The sequence below is a fragment of the Cydia splendana genome, chromosome 1 (genome assembly GCF_910591565.1).
Source record: "Cydia splendana chromosome 1, ilCydSple1.2, whole genome shotgun sequence".
Lineage (NCBI taxonomy): Eukaryota > Metazoa > Arthropoda > Insecta > Lepidoptera > Tortricidae > Cydia > Cydia splendana.
The window spans coordinates 1,981,392-1,995,902 of record NC_085960.1 but is presented as its reverse complement, the minus strand read 5'-3'; the positions used below and the strand labels follow the sequence as shown (position 1 = coordinate 1,995,902).

At 41.3% G+C, this 14,511-nt stretch overlaps 1 protein-coding gene across 1 annotated transcript; it reads left to right on the top strand.

The window, feature by feature from the left end:
* The first annotated feature begins 4,953 nt into the window (after positions 1 to 4,953).
* Positions 4,954 to 14,476, top strand: LOC134806731 (protein unc-50 homolog). Its single transcript, XM_063780054.1, has 7 exons — positions 4,954 to 5,381; positions 5,822 to 5,887; positions 6,685 to 6,805; positions 7,288 to 7,424; positions 11,304 to 11,405; positions 12,605 to 12,957; positions 13,888 to 14,476. Exons 1-6 carry the CDS (start codon positions 5,138 to 5,140, stop codon positions 12,739 to 12,741), a joined length of 807 nt encoding a protein of 268 aa, XP_063636124.1. The 5' UTR covers positions 4,954 to 5,137; the 3' UTR covers positions 12,742 to 12,957; positions 13,888 to 14,476.
* The last annotated feature ends 35 nt before the right edge of the window (positions 14,477 to 14,511 follow it).

The window sequence follows — 14,511 nt, the reverse complement described above, 5'->3', positions numbered from 1 at the left end:
AACTGTAACGCATACTTTTGCTTACTATTCTCAGCGAAATACCAGAGATCGTCGCGAAAATCAACGATTAAACCGAAATCCTTAAGGAAATCTATCCCTAGGAGAGACTCATTACTAACGGCATCAGGAAAAATCACAAAACTAGTTTTTCTTGTCTTGTGTTTCAAAGTCACCTCCACCTCCGCGGTGAGTACAGTCATATTCCTACTAACACCGTCTGCCAACCTAACACTCATTGTTGACGACACTAACGGGTGTCCTTTACTTCGCAGGAAAGCGTATAACGTGTGACCGGCGACACTAGCCTTAGCCGCAGGATCAACAAGCGCAGAGCCACTCGCCCCAAGAATATTTATAATCATAATAGGGCGGGGAGAAGCCTTGACATTGACCTGACAAACATTAATTTTATCACCACAAACTTGACTTTCATTATTACAAAACAAAGTTTGATTAACCTTATTACAAGACAGGCTTTGACTTTCATCATTACAAAACAAATTTTTACTTTCATCATTACAAAATAAAGCTTGTACGTAACTAAAATCATCCACGGCATGCGTACCTCCTCCACAGTGCGCAGGCGAAAAGTTAGCGCTCGGCGCGGCGCCGGCGCTTATCCCTGGCACGGGCGCATCGCTTGCCGTGCGCGCGGTGCGCGCCGCTGCTCCGCGACCGGCGGCGTAAGTATCGCGCTCTCGCGAACACTCGTGAGCGCGCGCAGGACTTTCGCCGAGCCGTACGGCGGGAGTTTCACCGTGCCGAGCACGCGCCTTCGCGGCGTCGGGCGGCGGTGGTGATGCATGTTGCGACGAGTCGTGTCCGCTCGACCCGCCCTCGCGCGGGTTAGCGGCGTCGTCGACGTGACAGGATACTACGTCGAGCGAATAAAACGACAGCCCCGATTTAGAGTTACAATTAGGACACTTGGACCGAATAACATTAGGGGCACCGCAACCGTAACACTTAACTTCCTCAACGACTTTATTTTCTACGCACTTATCACTTTTTTCGCTTTTCTTTACCCTTTCACAATTGTCTTTATTGTGCCCGCCGCGACGACAGTAAACGCAATACAAACGACGAGGTTTAGCGTCAGCTTGATCGGAAGAACACGGCGACGACGCACGCGACGTTGAAGCGTTGGCACCGTCGGCGGCGGCCGCGGCGCGTTGCGTAGCAACGCCGCCCGTACCGGTGGCGCGCGACCTTGCGCGATTCGGCGAAACGCTCGCTGCCGTAGAATTTTCACGATCGTTCGACTTCTTTGCCGCAACGGGTACATGATTCTCTTTGCGTGAATCTTCAATACTTTGACAATGTTTCAACAATGTATCAAACGTATCTATGTTTTCTCTTTTTAATCTTTTTCTTATGCGGCGATCTAAGAGCCCGAATACCATATCTATTTGGACTCGCTCGCTAAGGTCTTCTGGTGGCAGTTTAGCTAACAATGCTCTGGCTTTGGAAACAAAAATCTCCGTATTTTGTTCACCTTGAACCAAAGAGAAAAACTCTGTGTATATTACAAAAGGAGGGCGTCGCTCGCCGAAAGCACTTCGCAGCTTGCCGAGCGCATCTTCCCACGTCCTTACTTGTGATTTTACACCTTGCCACCAAACTCCTGCATCCTTGGTAAGCAGTAGCGACAGACCGCGAACAGCATTTTCGTCCGTAATATGCATGCACGACTTGTAACTTTCTACGACATCCACGAAGCTTTCCAGGTGCTCCTCTTTGTTGCCGCTGTAACGCGCCGTACATTGTGCGAAGTTACCATTAGCTGCAGCGAACGTAGCAGCCGCAGCGATGGCAGCAGCCGTGGCGTCGGCCTGCGACGGAGTCGAGGACCTCACCTCGCGAAGCAATTGCTGACAAAACTCGTTCTGAGTCTGTTGCAAGGTGGTCAACACCGCCGTTAGGGCGTCCTGGTTCATTGTGATACTGTTCTCGTTGATTGATTCGGTGCTCCCTTGTGAACCCAACGAGAGTCTTTCATTACGACGCCGACGTGGAGGCATTTTTTTAAACAAGTCGCGGCCGGTAGGTACACTTTTTGAACGCGCGATCGTTCCAGACCCAAAAACGTTGGGCGGCCAGAATATAGCGGGCGTGGGTATAGTAATAGTCGGCACTGAAGTTAAAAGCAGTTTATTAAACTTAAAGTACACGGATTACGATACAACAGTCCACTACACATTAAAATACTAAAACTGTTACAATTGAACAAAGCTATGATCGGTCGTAGGGTCGGATACGCGCATACGTTTATACACAAAGCTGTCGGCTACCGAACTGACTCGCGCGCAGCGCCCTCAGCGATCACGCGATACAACATGGCGGCACACGCGCCTATCATAAGTTGACTCACGGCTTAATCTGTTAAGAAGCGAGCCGGGAGTCGACCGCGATTGGTTCTCTTGGGAAGACGCTCACAAGGCGTGATATCCCTTTCTTACGCACGCGTGGGCGTGCTGTCCCTGTCACACGCTATAAATCTGTAATGACGACACAAATACATAGAAAATGACACACGTCAAAGACAAATCTTGCAAACCTCGATCTCTTTTTGTGTACGGACGAGAGACAAGTGTCACAACACGCACACTAACACATTTTCGTTGAAGTATGTTATTGTATTCTGAGAGATGAGAAGTCGGATTTGTCGCTCGACCGATCCGCAATTTGTACTGAGCGAGCAAAATCGATAAATCCAACAATTACATGAGACTAAAATATGATAATTGTGTTTGAATGTAATTAAACGTATGATATGTAAAAAAAATATTACATGTGAAATGTAACACTTTCTTTTTGTAAATTTGATGTCCCCGACCTCTTTTTATAACAAAAAACCGAGCAAACAGGCATTTTTGTGCAGCAGTGTTCGCGCGCGCGTCTGGACTCGGTCTAGTGAAAAATCCAAGTGCAACTAGTTTTATTACCCGCGCTAGATTAGATTGACGCGCTAATCTTGTACCTCGGCAGAGGGGAAATAGTGCGAATGCCGCCTCCCTTCCGTGTTGCTCGAAGATGTCTACATACCAGTGTAAAACGATCAATCCCAAGTTTATTAGTCTTTTTCCATACTATGAGTAATGCAACGGCACGGCATCGCAATGATCTTAAAAGGTATTAGTAAACATCGGACCCCTTTTGTTCGATATGTTTGCCTTATATTCGGCATGCGGTGGTATTTAGGCTTAAACTAAACATAAATAAAGATTAGGTACATTTAATCGCCTACCTCCTATGTAATGTAACATCATAATGGTAAGTGAACTAGTCTTCCAATGCAAAAATTACATAGGAATCATACAGCTGGAAAAGATGATGAGTGAAATTTCCTCTTTTTTAAGAAGTTAAGGTAGGCGCTAACTTTATATAACCCAGTTACCAACTTACAGAAAATATTTAGTCACTAAGATAATTTTGCCATAAACAACGAAAATATGTGGCATTCATATTTATTCAAAACCTCTGGCTTTCTATTTATTGTGCTTTTATATCGGTACTGGAAAATGTTTTGTGATAAAACTAAATTGACTGTTAATTATAGAACTTTATCGTAAGTATATACTTAAGTAATTAGTAATATTAGCGTATTTTAAATAATAAGACCAATAAATAATGTAAATAAAATAAATGGCCTTTTTTCTTTTATTACTCTTTTACCATGCCTTATGTTGTAGCCACTTAGAAAAAGGCGGCAAATTTGAATAATGTAGGCGCGAAAGATCTCACATACATATTTAGAATTTTACGCCTTTTTCTACAGACAAAGTTGGCTTGCCAGTGTATACTATCTACTAGAAAATCCCTGCGCAGCTTCTTTACCAGTCGCCTAAGGGCGGTATTCCACCTGTCCAATAGGGAGTATAACTGTACTGATGCAATGTTCTGCCGCCAGAGTGCAGCACTAGTGCACCTAGTAAACCATAGAGTAACTTATACATATACATACTGGCCTTAACAGTTTTTTTGACAAGTTTTCACTATGACATTGATGCATCAAGGCGGTTTATTTACAGGTGGCCTAACGCGAAACGCGAAAATCGAAATTTCGTTATCTGCCTCTCTATCGATAAGAGTAAGGTAGAGTGATAGATCGGCAGAAACCGAACTTTCGATTTTCGTGTTTCGCGGACACGGACTTTTGCGTAATATTCCCTATTTCTATGTCCAATGTGTATTTTGTCTCACATTTTGCTTTATGAGAGAGTGAGACGCAATGAATGTAAGATGAAGTTTGGTAGAATCATCATTAGCCTTTGCGTCTATTAAAGACGATTTAAAGTAGTAACACACTATTGCACCGCACCGCGACCTTGATGCGTCGCACCCATAAGTGAGAGCGAGAAAGAGATATCCGTTTCTCGCTCTCACTTATGGGTGCGGCGCAACGAGACCTTGGTGCGGTGCGGTAGTGTGTTACAGCTATTATGGTGTAACACCGGAGAAAGTATACATGCTACGTGTGCAAGTACAATAACTAAGTGCCACCCTCAGTTCCTTCAAAATTGTATTAATCAAAGCATTTTAGTTACTAATGCCAGTTATTAACTATTATAAAATGCTTTGATTAATCTAGAAACTGAAACTAGAGACTATGGCAAACTCGGAGTAATTAACAATGGAGCCGCCATTAACAGGCGTTCCCCTCTGTCGAAAATAGGCGGCCAATGGTCAACCACATGTCAACCATATGTATGGACTGACGTTTATCTGACATGACGTACCTATACATTTGATGTGCCCCTCCCCCGCAAAAAACGGCAGACTATTTTGTACCGAAAATTTTAGACATGGCGTCTCCGTTGGTTATATCCTCTAAGATGGCAAAGGCCGATTTCATAGATAAGGGTTCCGTAGGCTACGGAACCTTAAAACGTTGTTTTTTTTCTTTTATGGCAACACTTGCTATCTGCCACCTGTCACACGTCAACTGTCACTTACGTACGTCAGTTCTCCAGAGTTCTCGGTGCCTGACTAATCCACTATTTCCAATGAAAATAAACAAGTAATTTAATAAACGCGGCCACCAATGCGCTCTTAAACACCCTCTGTTATTATCCATTGATACACGTATCGTCTCAACTGATTACTATTGGGAATAGTTTGTGAAACACAGTTGAAAATGAAGTACTCAACATCGCCAACCCCAAGCACTTCTTCTACGTTTAATTTCCCTCGCAGTACTTCACCTTTGCCCGCTCCAGCCAACTACCAGCCCACGACGGCCAGCGCAGCGGTCAAGCGGTACAAATACTTGCGGAGACTGTTCAAATTCAATCAGATGGACTTCGAATTCGCGGCTTGGCAAATGGTATACTTATTCGTGTCGCCTCAGAAAGTTTTCCGGAATTTTAATTATAGGAAACGTAAGTAAATTGATCTCTTCTTGTTGTAGTTGGACAAGAAAGTAGCATTGTATATGTGTTTACTAAAAGAACATTGAAATTGCCAGATGGAAAATATGATGTGGAAGTTATTGTTCAATCGCTTTGTCTTTTTACAAGTGGGTGTTCTTACATGGTCTAATGTGAGTTGGGAACTTAATACAAATATTTCCATGTTTCTGTTTGTGTATGCAAGTTTAAAAAAATCTTAAAGTGTTCGGATCGGCAAGTCAATTCAAATAAAGAAACTGAAATTGCATAATCTACATATGAAATAATAAAAAGGGTATAAAAGTCATGGAAATGCCTTTAAGAACACTAAAATTTCCATCTTTAAAGGTGAAAACCACCCAAAAACCAGTATCAATTAGGTACTATGGTAATTTTTTCATTAGGTATGTAAAAATTAATACTGTTTTCAGATACCAGATCACAGTTTGCCAGAGATGACCCGGCATTCCTTGTGTTACTCAGTGTTTGGTTATTTTGTAAGTATTTTCATATGGTTCCATTTTCCCGTTTAATCTTTATTATAAATGTTTAATATACTTCTACAATCAAAAGACATTAATCCCCAATTTTTTTTTTCCTCTTTTTTCCCACTTGTGCAACATTGGCCAGCAGTGAGATCCAAATTCAATTCTAAATGTAAATCCACAAGGTCCTATTTTCACTGGCAATGCTTTTATTTTTTATATTGAATCCTATTTCTATCTGTTGAATGGATCCGTACCCGAAGGGTAAAAACGGGATCCTATTAATAAGACTTCGCTGTCTGTCTGTCCGTCACCAGACTGTATCTCAAGGACCATGATAGCTAGACAGTTGAAATTTTCACAGATGATGTATTTATGTTGCCGCTATAACAACAAATACTTACTAAAAACAGAATAAAATAAATATTTAAGTGGGGCTCCCATACAACAACGTGATTTTTTCATGCGCGAGTCCGACTCGCACTTGGACGGTTTTTTATTATTCGTGATTTGATGTATGTATGTAAACACTTTATTGTACATAAACCACGTGGGAATTACAATGAAAACAAAATATATGCAATGTACAAAGACAAACTTATCCCTATAAGGAATTGGACAAAATGGTCTCGCCGGAAGATCAGCGCTGACTTTCGGGTCAGTATCATGCTGAGGCGAGCCCATTTTCGTGGTAAACTTTAACGCTTACCAATTTTATTAATATCTGTAGTTTTAGTTATACTTTTGTATGTAATCTTAGCTTTAAGTTTACCACAAATAAAATGCTTGATTGATTGAATTTGTTCCAGTGTCCTCTATCTGTTTCGGGCTTGGCATGGGCCTGGACTGGGGGCAACTGGTGTTATTCATCATATTTGTAGTATTCGTGGACTTCATCGGAGCTGGCTTGCTGGTGTCCACTTTCTTTTGGTAACTATCATTTTGATACAGTACAAAGTTTACTTATGTGTTTATATTTAGCCCCTTATATTATTTTAGAAGTTATTTCTTCATTATTTACAAACTTGTATAGACCAACGAGAAGTTTGGGTAGATTTCGTCGATAGAACAAAATTTGACGCAAAGCTAGAGTTAGACCACAGAATAAATAATAGTACTAGGTACAGAAGACTCACTCTCTAACAAAACGCGTCTGTTACGATCAGCACAGATATGGCCGCTAGGTGGCGACAGCGCCACGCGCGGCTTATGGCTTTCCCCAAAATTGGGGCGGAACGGATGTACTTTTAGCTACTTGTAGCAAAGCGACGAAATCGCGGAGTGAGCCACGCCTGGTTAGACCAAGAATAGTCTGCAACAATTTTGGTAGCACACGCAGCGCAAGTGTTATTTTAAACGCCCCGCTGGACGCTGGCCACTGTGACTGTACACTAAGATTTATATATTTCCAGGTATATAAGCAACAAATACTTACGGCGCGACGCGGCGGCGCCCGACGTGGAGTGGGGCTACGCCTTCGACGTGCACATCAACGCGTTCTTCCCGCCGCTGTCGCTGCTCCACTGTTTGCAGATCGTGCTGTTCAACAGTAAGTTCATCTTTAACCTCTTGTCTCGTGGGTATGATAAGGATCCTGACCGAATTTTTAGTAATTTTTTCGAAAGCGATTTTTTCTGCTGTATACAGCACAACCGAGGTTTGAATCCACGATTTTTGAACACCACACACTGGAAGGTTAAGGGTCGCTACGAAATTCAACCTAGTTTTTGTGCATATCCGAAAGAGGGTAGATCGCTATAGTATGGTCAGTACCACATTTAAAACTATAAGGACCAGTTGCACCAACCACATTTGACTGACTGATCAACGTCAGCCGGCGCGCCCCGGTGCTTTACTATGAAACTTTCCATGCATAAAAATTTAGCGAACTCTTTAACGATACGAACAGTTTGGTGCAACCGACCCTAAAGCCGGGTATTCATTAGGCAACATTTGTTTATAAATTTGATCACCATGTTTTGCAACAAGTTTACCGTAAACACTGTGTCTAAATCTTAGCAGTCCACACTAGTTTAGTAGTTGCTAGGATGTCGCCCGAGGAGGTAGTACTATTTCCATGTTTCTAAACTTGCGCCTCACACGTCCACACTCGATGACATCGTCCACACTTGACTGCGGACCACCGGACAGTAAGTGGAAACTATGCTACTGGTCATGGTACAGGAAGAAAGAAGGCCCCATTACGTAAACATCTTCGCATTGGGACCTGGAATGTCAGGCCTCTTGAAACCAGGAAAACTGGAAGTTATCGAGAAGGAGATGGAAAGGTGTAAGATCGACATCTTAGGGCTGAGTGAGGTACATAAACGCGGTAGCGGGCATTTCACTACTAGTAACGGGAACACCATGTATTACATCGGAGCTGAAGATCATAGTAACAATGGAGTAGGCTTCATCATCCGGAGGAAACTACAGAACTGTATAAAAGGATATGTGACCCAAAGTGATAGAGTGATTGCTGTAAAACTCGATGCAAGCCCAGTACCGATCAATATTATACAGGTATATGCACCTACCTCTCAATCAGATGAAGAAACATCGGACCAATTTTATGCAGAGATTGATTCCCTCTTGAGCACGATACCATCTAGAGAAATCGCTATTGTGCAGGGTGACTGGAATGCGAAAGTTGGTTGCACTATGGGAGATCCATTGTTGGGTACAGTTGTTGGCGGTTTTGGCCTGGGCAAGCGGAACGACAGAGGCGAAAAATTTCTTCATTACTGCGTAGAAAATCAGCTGGTTGTTATGAATACCTGGTTCAAAAACCATCCAAGGAGATTGTACACTTGGACTTCTCCACAAGGCTATAGAAATCAAATCGATTTTATAGCGATCAAGTCTAGATGGCGATCGTCTGTGATTAATGCCAAAACTCTCCCAGGAGCAGATTGCGGAAGTGACCACCAACTTGTTATAGCGGACTTCAGACTTCGCTTAAAGAGTACTCGACAGAAACCACAGAAAAATATTTGTCTTACTAAACCGGCTCTAGACCACTTTCACGTTGCACTCGACACAAAGATCAAATCACTAGAGTGGGACCCGTTTGACTCCAGCGAAGCCGAGTGGGATGGTCTCAAAAAGGTCATTCTGGATACCGCAAAGGAGAGTCAGGAGCGATTTAAAACCGTGAAAAGGAAGGAAGAGTGGATTAGCAAAGAATCGTGGGAGCTGATTGAGGAAAGGAAGTTGCTGAAGAGTGAAGGTCTTGACTCTGAGAGTAAGATGTATCGTTATAACCAACTGCATGCCGAAGTCCAAAAATCCACTCGAAGCGACAAGGACAGGCATATCAACAACATATGTGATGACATTGAGAGACATGCTGACAGATCGCAGACCAAGGATCTCTTCCTGAAAGTAAAAACACTTACTGGTACCTTCAAACCAAAGAGTTGGATAGTTGATGACAGCAGAGGTAACACGTTAACAGAGCTAGATAAGGTTTTGGAGAGATGGAGAACCTACTGTTACGAACTCTATCGGGATGAAGAGGGACTCAGCTATGAGAGGAGATGGGATGGTCACATCAGGGAACCTGACCTACTGCTCGCAGAAGTGCAAGATGCCATAAAAAGACTGAAGCACAAAGCTGTGGGTCCTGATGGCGTTTCCGCGGCTATGTTGCAGAATATGGGCAGCGAGGGTACGAAGATCATGTACCAAATCTGCAACAAGATCTGGAGAAGTGGTCAATGGCCAAAGGAATGGACACAATCGGCGGTAGTGCCCCTGCATAAAAAAGGATCCACAAGGAAATGCGAAAACTACCGAACACTGTCACTGATGTCGCATGCCAGCAAAGTACTCCTGCGCATTATCAACGCTAGACTCTCCCCCTTCGTGGATCACCAGATACCCAGTGAACAGGCGGGTTTCGTTGCTGGTAAGGGTACTCGCGAACAAATACTGAACGTCCGAATTCTTATCGAAAAGTGTCGCGAGTATAAGAAGCCAATGGTCTTATGCTTCATTGACTACGCTAAAGCGTTTGACTGTGTGCAATGGAGAATCATGTTTAATGTGCTGGTGGAGATGGGCGTGCCTGAACATCTCGCTTACCTAATACAGAATTTGTACCTGGAGGGTTCATGCTTCGTGAAGCTGGAGAATCACAAATCAAGTGATTTCCACACAGAACGGGGCGTCCGTCAGGGTTGCATTCTGTCACCCAAGCTTTTTAACCTGTACGGCGAATACATTATGAGGAAGGCACTTGACGGCTGGGAAGGAGGTGTTGCAGTTGGAGGTCGATTGGTCAGTAACCTCAGGTATGCAGATGATACTACAGTAGTTGCGTCTAGTGAAGTAGAAATGGCGGCTCTTTTGAAGCGAATTGAGGATGAGAGCGCTAAGCTGGGCCTTAAGATAAACCATTCTAAAACTAAAATAATGGTAGTGGATAGGGCAAATATACTTCCAGTTACCGACGTACTCCGCCAGTACGAAAAAGTCAGCGAGTTTGTGTATCTTGGGTCGTTAATAACCTGCGACGGTGGCAGCACTGACGAAATACGCCGTAGAGCTGGTATGGCTAAGAGTGCTATGGCTAACCTTGACAAGATCTGGAGGAACAGAGGTATTCGACGTACGACTAAGGTGCGATTGGTTCGAGCTCTTGTCTTCTCGATATTTATGTACGGTGCCGAAACTTGGAGCCTGAAAAGCTGTGATGTGGCTAAGATTGACGCTTTTGAAATGTGGTGTTGGCGAAGACTGCTGCGTATACCTTGGACAGCTAGAAGAACTAACATCTCTATTTTGGAAGAACTCAGTATTACCACACGGCTCTCCGAAGCATGCCATGAACGAACCCTTAGATTCTTCGGACACATTATGAGATCATCAATGCATGATATGGAGAAGTGTATCATCTTGGGGCGAATGAATGGTAAACGCGCTCGGGGTGGGGCTCGTAAGAGATGGTCTGACGCCATGAAGAAGGCGAGTGGCGGCAGCCTGCACCGTGCAGTTCACTTGGCTTATGACCGCAACCAGTGGGGACATGTTGCACGTGGTCGCGATCCTCAGCATTGAGGGAACGAGGAAGAAGAAGAAGTTTATAAACATGTTTACAGAGGTGATGAAACATCGTGCAACACTGTTTATAAACAGTCATTAAACAGTGTTTATTAACAAAAGTTGCCTAATGAATACCCGGCTTTAGTCTGTATCTTTAGGTATTTCAAGAAGAGTAAACAAAATCTATCCTCAAATGGCTTCTTAAGCCAGTTGATTAATTTTGCTATAAAACAAAAAGGGCGAAATATGATATAGGTTCTAACTTTTTAGGTTTTCAGTTGGAAAAGTATCTATTTAAATGTTAGAGTGAATTATAAAACTTAAGTTACTTTTGTGGCAGTTGTGAGTTTAGATCTACTAAAGATTTGTTTGTTGTTTCCAGGTCTATTGAGCCACGACGGCATCCTACCCTGCTTCGTGTCCAACACGTTCTGGCTGGCCTCCATCATCTACTATCTCTACATCACTTTCCTGGGATACAGCAGTAAGTAAACTTCGTATTATGTCCGAAGACGAATGTTATTAATTAATGTAGGACCGTATTGCCATTGAAATAAAATCTAGAATTCAAAGTACTTAATGCGTTTGTGTTTTATAGTTCCGTCTTGGGAATCTTGGGATAAGTATCTACTGTTTTCGTGATCAAAGACATCAGAGAGCCAACATTGAAAAATCGATATCTGCCTCTCTATCACTCTTGCATATTCGAGCGACAGAGAGGCAGATAACTTTTTTCTATGTTGGCGGTAGGCCCTCAGATATGAACATAATTAAGAGTAGGTACATAAAGTAATCTGAAAGTGGAACAGTTTAAAGAGTTATTAAAAACGTTACCTAAAATACTTTCAGATTATGGCAAAGTAGTTGACAGTGGTAAGTCCAGAGACATTTGGGGGTTGACTTTTTAATTGTTTTATGGCCTAAACTTTCCAATTGTGACTAACATTAGAATAATATTCTAAATATTATTTACTATCCTAAGTTTTATAATGGGTTCTAGTTATCTAGATGCAATTGTGTCTCATCTCTAGGACCAATGGAGATCTTTTTGTTGCACCGTTCAGTAAGGGTCACCCCAGACACCTCTGAATTCAGAGCCGGATTATCTATGGTACCTAATTGCTCTGATAAATTCAGATCTTAGGGTCTACCGGGAATACCGAAGTTCGCAAATTGCGGGCATCTTTCTCTGTCACTCTAATTACGCCTTAATTGGAGTAAAAGAGAAAGAGAACGTCGGTGTTCGCGGTAGGCCTTCTGATGTCCAAGGTCACGGAAATTTGTTAGATATAATTGACAGTTAGATGTGAATTCAAGAGGTCAAGTCTAAAATCAGAGACAATTTGGCTCTAACTTCAGATATGATTGTTGCACCTTTAAGTCGACATTACCGAAGCAGAAATAACCCTCTATAAGCTTTTGAGCTTTTTCTAAATTCTGATCTTACTCGTATATATCCCTATAATGCCAATTCGGGCAATAGTACACAGTTACTAACAGTAAAGTTATGTACTGTTGGTAACCTAATAAATAAAACAAATTTTAAGTCATGAACAGGTCTTATAAAATATTGACACTTCATTCAATTTCTTCAGAATCCTGACTTGAATTGGTCCTGACCAATGGCAGGCTGGGGACAGTTTTCCAACTTCAAATAATCTATGGATCATTTACTTTTTCCAGATATCCCGATGTTGAGTAACACGCGTGCGTTCCTGCTGCCCCTGCCCGCGCTCTGTATCGCGTACATCGCATCCCTCCTCATGGGGTTCAACTTCAGCCATATGCTAAAAGACTTCTACTTGTATAGAGTTCTGTAATAACCGGGAATATTCAAGGCCTTTTCATTAAAGATTTGACTAAAACAGGAGAACGGCTTAACTATACGGACATCACATGTGTCAAAATGTATTCTACAATAGTTGTATGTTAGGTATCCAAAAAGAATGCAAAGTTGTTAGTTGAAACTAAGCAACGGAAAGTACCTATAATTTCACCACAAGCCGTGTAATTTTAAGCGTTGCGAGGATTTTGAGGCACAAGTAGGGCTTGCAATTCGAATATTCGAATTTGTCGAATATTCGGCCTGTTTTGATATTCGAATATTCGGCCGCTCAGGTTTCGAATATTCGAATATTTTTTATTACTATAAAAATCTATTTAATCCGCTGCAGTTACAGTTTCTGTGTGTTTTCCGGGTATTTACAGTGAATGAGTAATGGTAGGTATGGTAATGGTACCCAAATACGAAGGAAATAATATTTTTACTGTATTCCTCTCGATAGACTTCGTGAATACAGTGAAACCTAACTCAATTTGAAAGAAAACGAAATCAAAAAGTATGTTATTTTTACGGTGCATAAGTTTTAAGTTAAAGGGTCATTCTGTTTATTAAGACTAAACCTTGCCCGCACTTATCGCAATTCTCAAATTTGATCATACCAAACCTGCCCAACTAGGTAATCTAACTATGCACCTTTAGCTGACGAATAATCCAGTAGTCAACTAACTTTTTCCCTTAAATATTCCAATATTATATAATTAAGCCGACCATTAATTAAGGCCTCTGAGTGACTACAAGTTAATTTAAATCAGAAAATAATTACCTACTAAAAAAAATATCTTACATACCTAGGTTTGGTTTAGATGATGAAAGTTATATTATTTCACTCAACGGCGCATTTATAATAAAAGTTTTATCTAGAAATATTGAATACGTCTTATTTTGGCGTTTTACTTGTTTTTATAAATGTGGACATCTCATAGTAGGATGATAAAATCTAGTCAATTAAGTGGATTTCTGCAAAATATCATTAGTTTTAGCAATATGTGAAATAAGCTTTTGAATAAAACGATAATAAACCGATTTCTCGTTCTTTTTCTTATTTTTTATAATATTCGAATATGTCGTCAGAAAAAGTCGAATATTCGAATACCTGAAAGTTTCGAATATTTGCAAGCCCTAGGCACAAGACAAAAATACTTTGCTGCCATGCAAAACTTTAGTTCACCACGGCTAAAACATTACAATTGATAAAAAATGGTTTAAAAAAAATTTAATTAAACGCAAAGGGCCTACTTTGCCTGTTCTAAAATTGACTTTCACTGATTTCAAAGAGCGCTTCGACGTGGATTACAGGATGTAGTGCGTGATTTTTGCTTTGACATATCAGCTTTTCTACTATTTTCCTTAGTCAAAAATGCCAAAACGAAGAGGCCTTTACATGAAGCTACAATATGAATACTTAAGTCATTATTATACCTATTATAGGTAGGTGCCTGTATTGTCAGCAGTGACACTAAAATGGGGTTTAGGATAAGTAAACGCATTTTGTTATTTAACCATTGAATGAAAATTGTTGCATGAGAATGCAAGTAATAAGTTAATTATTAAAATATCATTGTACATAGTCAATAATTATGATACTTGTATTAAACAATTACTACCTGTAATTAATATATTTTGTAAATATTATATGTATTATTTCTTTTTATTTACTTTACCCATATGACTACGTGTAGATTGAAGATTCTAAATAAAAGACAATCATACTTTATCTTATCTTTATAAAAGCAGTACTTGGAATTAC

Coding starts and splice junctions, on each gene's coding strand:
- LOC134806731 (XM_063780054.1), top strand. CDS start 5,138: ATGAAGTACTCAACATCGCCAACCCCAAGCACTTCTTCTACGTTTAAT. Junction 5,382..5,821: donor GAATTTTAATTATAGGAAAC/GTAAGTAAATTG, acceptor TACTGTTTTCAG/ATACCAGATCACAGTTTGCC. Junction 7,425..11,303: donor GCAGATCGTGCTGTTCAACA/GTAAGTTCATCT, acceptor TGTTGTTTCCAG/GTCTATTGAGCCACGACGGC.